This window comes from Nannospalax galili, unplaced genomic scaffold, assembly GCF_000622305.1.
Source record: "Nannospalax galili isolate Female #2095 unplaced genomic scaffold, S.galili_v1.0 scaffold388, whole genome shotgun sequence".
NCBI classification, from domain to species: Eukaryota; Metazoa; Chordata; class Mammalia; order Rodentia; family Spalacidae; genus Nannospalax; species Nannospalax galili.
The window spans coordinates 1,872,982-1,888,570 of record NW_008360304.1 but is presented as its reverse complement, the minus strand read 5'-3'; the positions used below and the strand labels follow the sequence as shown (position 1 = coordinate 1,888,570).

Genomic DNA, 15,589 nt, shown 5'->3' with positions numbered 1-15,589 from the left:
AGAATATGTATTTTAATAATGAAATGGAGATCGTTTTTAAAGTTTAAAACCTCATTTAATTTTATGTCTCATAGGGTTTATACTGAGTACAATATTGTATAACTGTAACAATTCAACTGTAAACCTAAAAAATTTACAGCCAATTTTGAAAAAAGATTCATCTTAGCTCAGAAAATTGTTATTACTGAATATGTTAATGCTGTAATGAAATGCTTCTTCTAATTATGTGGTTATTAAATTTTTAAAAATTAAAAATAAAAAAAAATTTTTTTAAAAAGAAATTCAAATAGAAGAAAGGGAAGGAGAGACAAATAAAGGAAAGCAGCTTAAATATAAGAGTTCTGGACATGCTGTATGTCTATAATCCTAGCACTCAAGAGACAGAGGCAGGGGTCTTACCACAAGTTCAAAGCCGGCTTGGTCTACAAAGTAAGTTCCAGACCAAAAAGTGATTGACATTGCAGGTTTAAAAAAAAAAAAAAAAAAAAAAGCGAGGCGTGGTAGTGCATGCCTTTAATCCCAGCCTGGTCTACATAGTGAGTTCCAGCACAGCTGGGGCTACAAGTAGACCCTGTCTCTAAAAGACAAAAAAAGAAAAAAATCAAAAAATTTAAAAACTAGAAAATATAGAACATGAATAATTTACATGAGCTCTAAAGGGTTAATCAGTATCAAAATCAAAACTTAACTCCTAGTATTAATCAAAGAAATTCAAGATGAACATGAGTAATCCTAGCACTTGTAATCCTAACACTTAGAAAGGTGAGACAGGAGGATTAAGTTCAAAGGCAGCCTGGACTTCACAACAAGTTCAGGCCAAACTAGTTTTTTAAAAAGCAAAAACAGGGGCTGGAGAAATGGCTAGATGGCTCAGCAGTTAAGAGCACTGACTGCTTGGAGGACCCGGGTTCAATTCCTAGCACCCACGTGACTATGAACCATCCTTAATTCCAGTTCCAGGAGTTCTGAGGCACTGCATGACACGGTGCACTCACATACATGCAGGCAATACACTCATACACATAAATTAAAAATAATATAATCTTTAATACCTGTCTCACATAAAAATATGTAGGACAAATGGCTAAAAGACCTCAAAATGGCATAGAAACTATATGCTTTGGTTTTTGCCTCATTACTTTTTTTTTTTTTTATCTTTTTGAAGCAGGGTCTCCCTATAGCCCCAGCTGTCCTGGAACTCACTATAGACCAGGCTGGCCTTGAACTCACAGAGATCCGCCTGCCTCTGCCTCCCAAGTGCTAGGACTACAGGCGTGTGCCACCACGCCCAGCTGGTTTTTGCCTCATTACATTTTAAACTCCAAACTTCCTACAAAAAGTATTACTTTTTAAAACCAGAATTTGTTTTTGTTTTACTTCCGATTTCTTCGTGTTTTATTATTGAAACCATTCTTGTTCCTTCGAGTTAAGACAAAGTTAACAATCACATCTTTGTAATGTAGATCCAGCCATGTTTTACCTCCAATGCACTCACATAGGAGCACTGACAATCTAGTACATATTTTTACTTTTCTGCAGGTTCAATATTGTAACAAGGTTTCTTTTCAAAAAAGTATTACCCAAGTTCTGCCACCAAGATGTATTTTTCACATCAACCTTTCAATTTCAAGTTTCTATTTTAAATTCATCTTTTTATGTACCAATGCTCATGTTGATACAAATTTTCATGGCATCATCAGGCTCACATGAATAGTCTGTTATATTTTCATAAAGTCACAATTTTCAATTTATAATAAAATTTGACCATTCGCTCATTTTGTATATATTAAACATTTTCAGTATTTTATTCTCCTAAGTAATGCTAAAAATGAAGTTTTAAGTTCATAATTCCAAAAAAAAGTTAATAACTTGAAAACCAGAATATTTTTAATAGGTCAAATTGCAATTTATATTTTAAAGCATCTAATTCTCAGCTAGGTATTCAGAGTTTTTATAATAACAGAAAGGAGCCAGCACAATGACTCAGCAGGTAAGGGTATTTGCCATCAAGCCTGATAACCTGAGTTTGATACCCAGGACCCACATGGTAGGAGAGAACTAACTCTCAAAAGTTATCCTCTGGCCTCCACACACATGCCATGGCATTATGTGCCCAGACATACATACACTGCTATTCATTAGCCACTTAGTATCCATCTTGGGTTATGATCCACTCTTGTGGAATTATGATGTTCATGTTTAAACAGCCCTTAATGGCCCCAAAGGACAAGAAAAAATGGTGCTGGCGATTTGGACATGCTAAAGAGACAAAGGACTTCCTGGATATGAAAATTATGCACATATAAGAAAAGTCAGTGCAGCACATGGCTGTGACATTTCTAACGCCTTGACTTACCTGGTGGTTGGTCTTGACTCATATTTAACTTGTGTTCATTTCCTAAGTGTGAATGTGATTTTGGCTTTGGTTTCAATGAAGGGAAGAATTTTACCATCAAATCAGATGGAGGAGGGGGACTTCTGCTCCTACCAGACTTGCTGAAGTCTTCTCCCTTCTTAACTGGTGCAACCTTCCTTTTTATTGTTCTGTCCAGAACACATATTTCACTCTTAGGGTACTGTGTCTGATGTGTACCATAAATGGCTTCATCTCTGAGAACACCATTATGTTTATATGAACTCTCTTCAAGATCTGTCCAAGATCTTTCATCATCAAAGTCAATTGGACTCATGTCTTGAGACGAGGCTCTTCTGGGTGGCTCAGATACCTTATTTTTCAGGCTCTCTACTACGACAGACTCATCACTGCTATATTCTTTATCAGACAGATCTAGATCAACATCTCTCCTTTTATCTTCTTGAGTTCTGCTGTCTCTAAAAGGTCCTTTAGCATCACAGACTTGTGGACTATCCTCTCTGTTGCTGAATGTTCTTTCCCCAACCTCAGCATATGGTTTTATGGTAACATCAAGCTGCTCTTCAGAGTCAGTGCTTCTGTCACTGTTTGTAACTCCTTCATCATCATTTGCATCCCATCCATTCTGGTTTTCACAAATGCTGGTTTGGCAGGCTTTCCTTTTGGTTTTACAGGACAGTTCCCGCAAAGCATCAGGCAAGGCTGATGAACTGTGTGGCGTGAGTACAACCTCACACTCACTCTTACTCTCACATGCAACATTATGGCAGGGATCCTCACCGTGGTTCCTCTGACCACTGGCATCCACCTGATGTGCCTTCTCCTGCTGCACAGCTTTGACAGGGGTAGAAGACATCCTGTGACCTTCGCAGATCTGTTGATCTCTTTCTAAGATTTTCAATACAAATGAGGAATTACTAGAAAATGATATTTCATCAGCAGCCCGTTCTAAAAATAAAAATTCATCCAGTTCCAAATTTTCCTTTTCTTTTTCTCGTTCCCAGTTCTCTAATTTTTTCTGAAAAGAAATGTCAAGGGAAGACTCTGTCTCCTTCATAGCCTCACTCGTCAGGCTCATAGAAGCCACACCACTAACTGGTCCTGTTGAAAGAGGAAGTCTCTCTCTTCCCTGTGTCTTATTCCATACCTTGCAACCAGCATCACAGGGCTTCACACACACAGGTGAATTTTCCTTATTATGAGATTGTATGTTCTTTTCTAATTTGATCTGGTCTCTAAATTGCCCATCACATTTCTTCCCTGTCTGTATTTTCAGTCCTGGTGGAGAGAGACTTTTCCTAATATTGCTCTTCATCGCTTTGGGTTTCTGGCTGACTGTGAGAGAACCAGCCTTGGTTCTGGCTTTATTGTCCTTTTTAACAGTTGGGGTCTCTGCACACAGTTCTTTATTTATAAGAGCAGTTTTTCGCTGGAATTGTTGTCTATCTGCTTTAAATACAGACTGGTCCTCTGAAGGGCTCTGGTTAGTCCCTAGTTTACTTCCTTTCCCTTTTTGAAACTTAGATTTAACATTAGTAAACCTAGCTAAGCCTTCTCCTCGTTTTAAAAATGGATGTTTGGGTTTTGCTTTCAACAGCAATGGTCCTTCTGCTTCCTAAAATAAAAGGACAAAATATGAATTAATTCAGGATACCTAAGTAATCTCAATTATTTGAAACTGAATTATACTCTTTAATGGTTTACTTAATCAAAACAGTACAGATGCTAACCCTTAGCTGTTTTTGTTTCAGTTCTTGTTCTTCCAGCTGAATCTGTTCTTCTAAGTAGTCTTCGAATGTCTGTTTCTTTTCTCTAATGACAGCTTTAATAGGCCTAATCATAAAAATAAAGTTACTTAGCATTGAACTTGTAATGTAAACATTTTACAGTCAGTGCGCCTCACTTAAACACCCCAGACTACACTGTAAACTAATTTCTTTCTAGGAGCAGGGACCAGAGTACAGTTTAACAGTAAAACATGGGCTTAGCATGCAAAAGACCCTAGATTCAGTCCCGAGGGGAAAAAAAGTGGAAGGCATCATGATATGTGTCTGTAATCCTAGCACTAGGAGGCTGAAGCAGGAGGATTACCATGAGCACTAACTCATGTGGCTACACAGGGAGTACCAGGCCAGTCAGAGCTACATAGTAAGCTCCTGTCTCCAAAAAAAATTTTTTTTAAATATTTTATTATTTTTATTTTATGTGTATGAGTGTATTGCCTGCATGTATGTGAATGTACCCATGTCCTGTCGTGCAATGCCACGGAGGTCAGAAGAGGGCTTCAGATTCCCCTGGACCTGGAGTTAAGGACGGTTCATAGCCGTCATGTGGGTGCTGGGAATCGAGCCTGGGTCCTCTCTAAGAGCAGTCAGTGCTCTTAACCACTGAGCCATCTCTCCAGCCCCTCTCCCTAAATTTTTTAACATGTCAAGGACTTCCTTTTAAACTGGGCATAGTGGCACACACCTATAATCTCAGTAAGTTTGAGGCCAGCCAGGGGTACACAGCAAGACACTGTCTCAAAATAAAACAGGGTCAGTGAAATGGTTCAGTGGGTAAAAGCACTTACAGCAGAAGCCTGATAACCTGAGTTTGGTCTCCAAAACCCATAGTAGAAGGAGCAAAACAACCCCCTTTACACTTATCCTTTGACATCCACACATACACTATGACACCTATACCTACACACACACACCAATAATAATAAATATAAAGAAATAAAATTTTGCCGGGCGTGGTGATGCATGCCTTTAATCCCAGCAGAGGCAGAAGCAGGTGGATCTCTGTGAGTTCAAGGCCAGCCTGGTCTACATAGTGAGTTCCAGGACAGCCGGGGCTACAGGGAGATCCTGTCTCAAAAAAGACAACCCCCCCCCAAAAAAAAAGAAAGAAAATTTTAAAGGCCTCATTTAACTTCTCCTTTGAGAGTCTAATAAAAGCTATAACCCTTCCCTCTGCGCATGACTGGAGAGCACTTAAGAATCCTCCTGAACTGTATATTTACTATATAAAGTAACATACTCCTTATATAACATTAAACATATTTTAGTTTATTAAGTATGTATTTCTTTTTTTTTTCTTATTTTTATGTGTATGTATGTATTGCCAGCATGTAGGTAAGTGCACCCGTGTCGTGCAAGGCCCGCGGAGGTCAGAAGAGGCTGTCAGATCCCCTGGGACTGGAGTTTGGACAGTTGTTAGCTGCCATGTGGGTGCTGGGATTTAAACCTGGGTCTTCTGCAAGAACAACCAGTGTTCTTAACCACTGAGCCATCTCTCCAGCCCTTAAGTATATATTTCTAAATTAAGAAAGTTCCTTAACAATGTGAGCAGACACAACCAGAAGTTATTTGCCTATAACATATTTTAAACTATATATATTTAAAAAACCTATTTAAAACATACTTTATCTTTGACATACATTTTTTAATTTTCTAACTTTAATTACAAAATTATAATTTATAACTGACACTAAATGTGAAATTCCAAACTCTGGTTTTCCTTTTCTCCACGACAGATTTCACTATGAGAGAAGCTTTTGTTTCATTTTAGTCAGGGCACACTATATCCCAGGCTTTCCTCTAATGTGCTGTTAAACCCTCATCCTCCCAAGGGCTGGGACTACAGGCTTATGTCACAACTCCCAGCAGGTTAATTTTTTTCCAGATGTTTCTCCTAAGTGAGAAAACTCTACTCAATTCTTTCAGTACAATGTCAGGGCAACTTGAACTGACCTCTCACTCATCCACATCCTCTTACTGACAGTACACAATGACTTATATCATCAACCCACGCCTGAAGCATATTCAAGTGAAACCAAGAAAAGCATAGAACTTTCAAACAAACAAACAGAGCTCAATAATAAAGGCCAGCTATTATACTAAGCAATTATACTTCTTATTTCTTTCCATATGAATAATACCTTTCTTCAATATTAACCACTTCTGAGGAATCATCATTTTGTTTTAAATTCATATCCTTCCCTTCCTGAATCTGTCCCATCATCTTCTCCCAACATGGCAAAACACCTTCTCCTAGGACAAAAATTATGATCAATTTAGTTCAAAAAAGCAGAATAAAGTTTTAAGACATGAGAACATTACAGGTTACTATGCTAAAACACATTTAATTAAATTTAATATATAGGACTGGGGATTTGGCTCAATGTGGAGCACTTGCCTAGTGAACACACACCCTAGGTTTGATCCCCACCAGCACTACAAAAACAAAAGCAAGATCTTTCATTTATTTATTTATTTATTTATTTATTTATTTATTTATTTATTTATTTGTCTTTTTGAGACAGGGTCTCCCTGTAGTCCCAGCTGACCAGGACTCACTATGTAGACCAGGCTGGCCTTGAACTCACAAAGATCTGCCTGCCTCTGCCTCCCAAGTGCTGGGATTAAAGGCATGAGCCATCACGCCTGGCCTGCAAGATCTTAAAAATAAAAAAGTAGGGGCTGGAGAGATGGCTCAGTGGTTAAGAGTACTGGTTGTTCTTGCAGAGGACCCAGGTTTGATTCCCAGCACCCACATGGAGGCCAACAATCATCTGTAACTCCTGTTTCAGGGGAATCTGATGCCCTCTTCTGATCTCTGTAGGCACTAGATGACATGGGTGCACTTACACACATGCAGGCAATACACATGTACACATAAAATAAAAATAAAATTTAAAAAAAGTAGGCATGTTTAGCTGAGTGTGGTGGTGCAGGCCTTGAATCCCAGCAGTTAGGAGGCATAGGCAGCCACATATCTGTGAGATTGAGGCCAGCCTGTTCTACATAGTGAGTTCCAGGGCAGCTAGGACTACAGGAAGACTCAGTCTTAAAAAAAAAAAAAAAAAAAGAGGGAAGGGGAATGTTTACAAAGTAAACAGTCAAAATATTTATAACCAAACATAATACATGAGTCTGACTGGATCCTTGTTTTCAAAAAACATTTTAAGGACATTTGGGGGAAGGGGGGATTTCAAATGGGCATGAATATTAAGGAATTGTTTTTAATTTCTTCATGTATAATTAAAGTACTGTAGCTATATACATACTTTGATTTTTTTTTATTTTATTTATTATTTTTATTTTATGTGTATGCGTGTATTGCCTGCATGTGGGAAAGTGCACCCATGGCATGCAATACCCACAGAGGTCAGAAGAGGCTGTCAGATCCTCTGGGACTGGAGTTACAGACAGTTGTTAGCTGCCATGTGGGTGCTGGGATTTGAACCTGGATCTTCTGCAAGAACAACCAGTGTTCTTTCTTAACCGCTGAGCCATCTCTCCAGCCCCCATACTCTAATTTTTACTTCATATTTATAAAATACTTGATGTATGTAATGCCTGCATATTACTTACAATGAAATACCTAAGCTGATGGCACATATATACACAGTTATAGATTTACAGACATACATGCATGCATATTCGTATTGACAAAGTAAATATGGCAAAATATTAATCATATAACCATTGCAGTGGTCTTTCAATTTTTCTGGATGTTTGAAATTTTCCAATAAAAAAGCTATATTGTGGAAAAAAGAACGAAAAGACACTTGACCTATTCATATCAATGAATTACTCTAAAATGGGGTTGTAGCATTAGACATAAAGGAACTCAGTACTAAATATAGACACTTTTAATCTTGTCATTTGTGTTTTTCTGTAACATGTATCACTAACAAAAAGCAAATTAATGAAAACAGATTAAAATTAAAAACTGAATTTTAGAAATATTGGAAATAACCTTTATCTTCATCAAAGAATTTTAAGTAGATACATCATTTGATGGTTAACCTAATGATGAAAATTGCTGAACATACCACAAAGAATTTTCCATGTTAAGTAGAAAAAGAACATACTATTATGGTATGATATTCATGACTGCAAAAATGTAAAGACAAGAGAAGTGGAACAAGAGGCAGGCATCTTTTTTGTGTGTCTTTTTTTTTTTTAATTTTTTTGAGACAAGATCTCCCTGTAGCCCCAGCTGGCCTGGAACTATGTAAACCAGGCTGGCCTCGAACTCACAGAGATCTGCCTGCCTCTGCCTCCCAAGTGCGGGAATTAAAGGCATGCACCACCACACATGGCAGGCAAAGGGGATGACTCAATGGTTAAAGTGCTTGCCATGAAAGCATGAGGATTAGAGTTCAGATCCTGGAGGCCTACATAAACACTGGGTACATGTGGCAACCCAACTATAATTGTAGCCTCAGAAGGTGGAGACAGGGGACTCCCTAGACAGGGACAGCCATATCAGTGAGCTCTGGGTTTGACTGAGACCCTGCCTGAATGAAAAAGTAGAATGAGGATGATTCTCAACATCAACCTTGGACCTCCACATATATGGAGACACATGTGCATGTGTACTCACACATATGTATCCACCCATATTAAAAACATGCTCACAAGCACACATGAAAATGAAAAAATAAAAAGGCTAGCTTAAGGAGTATAGCACAGTGGTAGAGCACTTGCCTATTATGTGTTATGTGTAAGGCTCTGGATTCCTGGGGGGGGGACTAGAAAAATTTATTAGAAATGGCAAGACAGATTCAGTAGTTTGTACCATCAAATACTGACTACCAGTTCTCTGGCAGGAATGTGCCTGGGTGTTGAGAACACATATATAACAATGAAGACAACCCAAGTGTCTGGGCTAAAAAGGATTTCTTTTGTAACAATAGTTCCATCACAAACCTGTTTTTCATATGTCACAGTTGACCTGCAGCCCAAGTCAACTCCCACCCCCACAAAGCTATCACAAAGATTTTCATCAATATCAAACTCTTCTTTCCTTTAACATTTGCGTGTGTGCATGCATACAAGCCCAAGTACATGCGCACACATACACATTCCACAGGGCATATGTGGAACTCAGTATGACCTGTGGAAGTCAGTTCTCTCCTTTCACTATACAGGTTCTGGAAATGGAACTCAGGTTGTCAGACTTGGCAGCAAATGCCCTTATCCACTGAGCCATCTCACTAGCCCCAACAACCTCAAACTCTTTTTAAGCTCTCTGAAACACAATACACATAGAACTTGCTGCCTCCCTCTTTGAAGACAGGCTACCTGTAAAGTATGAAGTCAGTAACTGTTCTTAGAATGCCAAAATCTGGCCCAGCTCAGGGTCATTGGTGGCTGTGCAGCATGTACACCTTACAATTAAAGCAACAGAGGATGAGGGGAAAAAATACAGAAAGGCTGACCCTTATAGGACAACTTGATAACCCTGTTATTTAACTTACCTGTAAGATGGTTAGGGTTTTCTTCCTTTGAATCACCTTTATTCAGACCTGCTGCTTGATACTGTGATTCATAAAACAAATCAGAAGCATTCTTTGAAGTTAAGACAAAATCTTGATGAGGAGCTCTACAGAAATTGCTTTGCTCGTTTGGTAAAACATTGGAAGCATGCAATTTTTCTTGGGTTTGATTCGAGTACATGTATGACGGCAGGAAGAGAGTGGCTTTCTCTGCTGTGGCTGAATTTCCTGAAGATCTATACTTCTGGCTCTGATCATCAGGCAGTAACGTCAAACCTTACAAATGAGAAAAAAAACAAAGCTGATACCACCCTACAATAGTGTCTTCTACCCAGTAATGACCCTTACCCCACAAGGTCTCCAAAATGACAAAAAGTATTTTTCTCCTTATTGGTGAACACTGTTTAACAAAAATCAGAAGATTTTTTAAATTCCAAAGTAAACATCACATACTTTGAAATTAGAGAATTTATACCAACTGTTAGTACAGTCTGAGTACTGCACAGATGCAGTACGCCTAGCTCAGAAGGCACCATCCCTGTTCTACCTGTGAAAACACACCGTGGCAGCTGTCAGCTCTGCAGCCCAGTGACAGACAAGCAGAGATACAAACCACAGTTATGCCATATTCTCAGCTGTCCCTGATGGCTAGCGACTAAGCATCTCCCCTGTAAAGTACCCCCAAAATTTTAGTATTGTTGGGTAGATTACTGACTTTTTAGTTTCTAAATTTCTGAAATAGCCCAACAGAGAGAAGTTCCCCAGCTAAATGCTTCTAAACATCACTTCTCAGGGCTGGAGAGATGGCTCAGCAGTTGGAGCACTGACTGCTCTTGCAGAGGACCCAGGTTCTTCAATTCCCAGCACCCACATGGTGACTAACAACCATCTGTAACTCCAGTTCCAGGGGACCCAACACCCTTTTCTGACCTCTGTGGTCATCACATGACATGGATGCACTTACATACAAGCAGGCAATACACTCATACACATAAAATAACAAATAAAAATATTTTAAACATCACTTTTCAGAGGGAGGCAGGCACACTAGCTGTCCTGCCTGCTGTGCCAGCCCCTGAAATCCTGCTGCCAGCCCTCTGCTCACCTGATTGCCTCACCTATATTTGAGATAAAGACACTGAGAGAAGGGTTTCATAAAACACTGCTGCTAGGGATATAGCTCAGTTGGAGGACTTTGCCTAGCATGAATGAGGCTCTGGGTTTGATCCCCAACACTGCATAAAATTAGGCATGCATACCTATAATCCCAGCATATAAAAGGAGGCAGAAGGATCAGAAATTCAAGGTCATCCTCAGCTACATACCAAATATGAGGCCATCTAGGGACATATGAGATATATAGTATATATAATTAATAATAATCACTGCTATCTATCATTTATATACCTTATTGTATATACAGCCCACATCTAAAACTACAAAGTCAGGTAGGGCACCAGAAAATGTCAGCTTCAACTTTTCTTTCTTTTTAGCATAACATGCCTTACCCCACCCCACTCCCAGCTTCATTTTTTAGTGGCAAGCATCCCAGTTAAGCCTAAAAAGTTCTTTGGTAAAATATCCCTGAGCAACCATTCTCAAAGTATGGTCTATACTTCCCTGAAGGTCTCCAAAACCTTCTCAGGGAATCTACCAAGCCAAAATTATTTTTATACAGTATGAATTGATCATGCAAAACCTAGAATTCACGCTGGAATCTCACTTCAAGGCAGGACAGTAGTGCCCACTGTGTTTGTTAGTAGTCATAATATTTATCCCCACTATGCATCCAGTTTAAGAACAAAGTTTTTGCCCCCAGCCAAGCTTTCATAGTGCTCCAAGGTACTATGCAGGCCACTGGGGAAAAAAGTCATCAAGGTCTCAACCAGTGCCACACTCTGCATGCCACCACACCAACCTGCTAAGCAAAATGTGCCCACTGGTACAATAGTACCATGCCTGTTATAAGGTAAAAAACACTTTCTAGTTGAATTTGCAGACTGTTCCACAGAGAACACTCATGTCTGATAGTGTAAACCTGGTCAAGAGGCTGTGGCTGGGGAGGCCATAGGCGACAGGCAGATAACCTATTACTAGTGTTTTGCCAAAAAGTCATGATGCCGGGGCTTAAGAGATGGCTCAGTGGTTAAGAACACTGGTTGTTCTTGCAGAAGACCTGGGTTTGTATCCCAGTACCCACATGGCAGCTAACAACTGTCCGTAATTCCAGTTCCAGGGGATCTGACAATCTCTTTTGTCCTCTGTGGGCATTGTATAACACGGGTGAACTTACCTACATGCAGGCAATGCACGATACACTTAAAATAAAAATAATAAAATATTTTTTAAATAAATAAAAGAAAGGTCATGATGCCAAAATGCCTTCTATGTATTCATGTTTATAGCCATAGATTGGTGCTGCTCTCAAGTATGGTCAGAGAAACCTTTTGCAGTGAGCAATGGTTAATATAGAGACTCATAATTGATCAAAGGGCTGACTGCTAGATACTCAGCCCTAAATGGGTCAACTACTTGACCACTCCCAGGTGGTGCTCAGGAACACAGAGGAAGAAGGGGCTGAAAGAATATAAGAGCTGAAGAATGAAGAAAGAAAAAAGAGCTGGAGAATGGAGAGAAGTGCTGTGAAATGCTGTCTTATGGCCATGAAATGCCTGTTGTACTCATGAACTAACAGCAGCTATAGTTGCCTACAGAAGACCTGCATAAAACCAAATCATTCAACATTCTAACATGGATGGAGGAAGGTTTCTCAAAGCTCTACCTGCACCTGAGGAGTCATTGGTAGTTGATGGATTCTCAAGGCTCTCCCTTTACCTGAGGAGCTACTGGCAGTTGATGGCTGCTGGAAAAGGAAGAGTCAGTTTTCTTCAAGGGTGTGATCCCTGGTAGGTTGTGCATGTTTCAGTACATGGGTCCCATATCCAATCACATGTAGGCAGCACTAACTGGACTCAGTAATGACTTAGAAAAAAAAGACTTGCAAGTGGAAGGGGAGTATGTTGGAGGCAGCATGAAGGAAAGGGAAAGGATAGAGGGGGGTAAATATGATCGAGATGCATTATATAGGTATATGAGATTCTCAAATAAAAACAAAAATAAGAATGTTCCCAGCCAAGTATGATGGCACACACCGGAACTCCAGAAAGCAAAAAGAGGAGCACAGTAAATTCAAGGCCAGCCTAGCATACAAAGCAAGTTTCAGACCAGCTGATCTCTACAGAATGAGATACTGTCTCAAAAAACTAAAAAGTGTAAAGATGTGGCCAAATAATGTAGCAAAACTTAATTGTTTAAAATCTCAATCCTTGCCGGGCGTGGTGGCATACGACTTTAACCCCAGCACTCAGGAGGCAGAGGCAGGCGGATCTCTGTGAGTTCAAGGCCAGCCTGGTCTACATAGTGAGTTCCAGGACAGCTGGGGCTACAGGGAGACCCTGTCTCAAAAAGACCAAAAAAAAAAAAAAAATCTCAATCCTTGAATAATCTATAGAGAAGAACAGCAAACATGCATAAATCATGCCCATGAAGACATTGTGTAACAAATCATGAACAGGGCTATGTAACAAGCCACAAAGAGGTTGCATAACAGCTGCATTTCACCATTCTCACTTGCAAAAATGAAGGACAGTAAACTATGATTATCTAAACCTATATTTTTGGCAGATTTTATATCAAAAAAAAAAGGAGACAGCTTACTTCAAAGAAAACAGCTTACTGTATTTGGTGTTAATGATAAAATCTAGTCTTTGAAATAAGATTTAGACTTTTGGAAAACATCCACCATCATGAATTTGATAGCTTTCCAGTACTTCAAAACTTTCAAGATTAGATTCATGGTGACAAACACAGAAATTTTTGTACTGTGTAGGATATGCCAATGTTTTGAAGACCTACTTTCACTAAATCAAGTATAAAGAAGAATCTTTGCAAAACATCAATTCATTTAATATTTTGGGAAATTCATTGACACAATTTTTAATTCCATTCTGGGAATAGCCACTAAGAAATGATCACTCAGGTCAGGTGTGGTGGCATAGGCCTTTATTCCAGCACTTGGCAGGCAGAGGCAAGATGGATCTCCATGAAATCAAAGCCAACCTGGTCTACATAATGAGTTCCAGGCCAGCTGGGACTACAGGGAGACCCTGTTTCAAAAAGACAAAAAAACTTTAAAAAAGCTATTAAAGTACTCCTTTTCCCCCAATTATGAAGCCATATAAAAGGTAGAAATTCAGAGGCTAGAAAGATGGCTCAGCAATTAAGAGTACTGGTTGTTCTTGAAGACTTGGGTTTGATTCCAAGCATCCACATGGTGGCTAACAACTGTCTCTAACTCCAGTTCCAAAGGATCTAATGCCCTCTTCTGACCGCTGCAAGCACTGCATGACACGGGTGAGCTTGAGTATATGCATATGCATAAAAAATAAAATAAAATTTTTTTTAAAGGAGGAAATTTTTTAAATACTTTAACCCAAGCAACATAATTCAAGAGGTTGAATGTGGATCAGAATCAGCTGAGTTCTTTCAATCCAGAAGTTAAAGAAACTAAAATAGAAAAAAAAAAAAAAAAAGGCTTTTTTTTCCTCACATTTTTGTTTTCAGAAACAAATTTTCCTTAAAAAGTGGTATTTGGGAGTGCTGGAGAGATGGCTCAGTGGTTAGGAGCACTGACTGCTCTTGCAGAGGACTCGGGTTTGATTCCCAGAACTTACATGGCAGCCACAAACCGTCCTTAACTCCAGTTCCAGGGGACTGTGGCAGCTCACAACTGCCTGTAATTTCAACCCTCTTCTGGACTCTGTAGACAGCTGCACACATGGTGGCATACACTCAGACACATACACATAAATAAAAATAAATCCTTTAAAAAAGCTACTAAAAGCCGGGTGTGGTGGCGCACGCCTTTAGCCTCAGTACTCGGAAGGCAGAGGCAGGCCCATCTCTCTGAGTTCAAGGACAGCCTGGTCTACATAGTGAGTTCCAGGACAGCTGGGGCTACACGGAGACCCTCTCTCAAAAAGATAGAAAAAAAAAAAAGGTGGTATTTATGCCAGGTATGGTGGTACACACCTTTGATCCCAGCACATGGGAGGCAGAGGCAAGCAGATCTCTGTGAGTTCAAGGCCAGCCTGGTCTACACAGTAAGTTCCAGGACAGCTGGGGCTACAGGGAAACCCTGTCTCAAAAAGACCAAAATAATTGGTATTTGGATTTGGGACTGGAGAGATGGCTCAGCAGTTAAGAGTGTTTGCTGTTCTTCTAAAAGAACCAGAGTTCATTTCTCAGCACCCATGTTGGGCAGCTCACAACTGCCTGTAATTTCAACCCTCTTCTGGACTCTGTAGACAGCTGCACACATGGTGGCATACACTCAGACACATACACATAAATAAAAATAAATCCTTTAAAAAAGCTACTAAAAGCCGGGTGTGGTGGCGCACGCCTTTAGCCTCAGCACTCGGAAGGCAGAGGCAGGCCCATCTCTCTGAGTTCAAGGACAGCCTGGTCTACATAGTGAGTTCCAGGACAGCTGGGGCCACAGGGAGATCCTGTCTCAAAAAAAAAAAAAAAAAAAAAAAAAAAAAAGATTAAAAAAAGTTATTTGCCAATTCTAGTCAAAAGTTTTTTGTCTTTTTTTTAAGTGATTATGCAGGCATGGTGGTACACACAATTCTAGAACTCAGGAAGCCTTCAAGTTTGAGATTAGCCTAGGCTCCACAGTAAGACAGTTTAAAAAGGGAAAAAAAAGGGGGGGGGGTTATAATTGGTTCTGAGTTACTTTTTTAAGTGTCTTGGTTTTAATTTCTAATGCACTGTTTTGGTTTGAATTTTAAATGTCACACACACATACCATTAAAAAGACAAACTAAAAGCTTGGTCACCAGCTGGTGACTCTACTGGTAACCCTTTGAAGGGAATAG

At 39.6% G+C, this 15,589-nt stretch overlaps 1 protein-coding gene across 6 annotated transcripts in view; it reads right to left on the bottom strand.

Annotated features, from left to right (window-relative positions):
* Window positions 1-15,589, bottom strand: part of Cenpj (centromere protein J) — a 60,031-nt gene that overhangs the window by 25,835 nt on the left and 18,607 nt on the right. For all 6 annotated transcript variants that reach the window (XM_017795924.2, XM_008824353.3, XM_029559263.1 and 3 more), the window contains exons 4-7: window positions 9,630-9,923; window positions 6,300-6,411; window positions 4,105-4,207; window positions 2,357-3,989 (exon numbers count right to left, since the gene is read on the bottom strand). In XM_017795924.2, coding sequence (XP_017651413.1) covers window positions 2,357-3,989; window positions 4,105-4,207; window positions 6,300-6,411; window positions 9,630-9,923 — 2,142 coding nt within the window. The remainder of the gene's footprint in view (window positions 1-2,356; window positions 3,990-4,104; window positions 4,208-6,299; window positions 6,412-9,629; window positions 9,924-15,589) is intronic.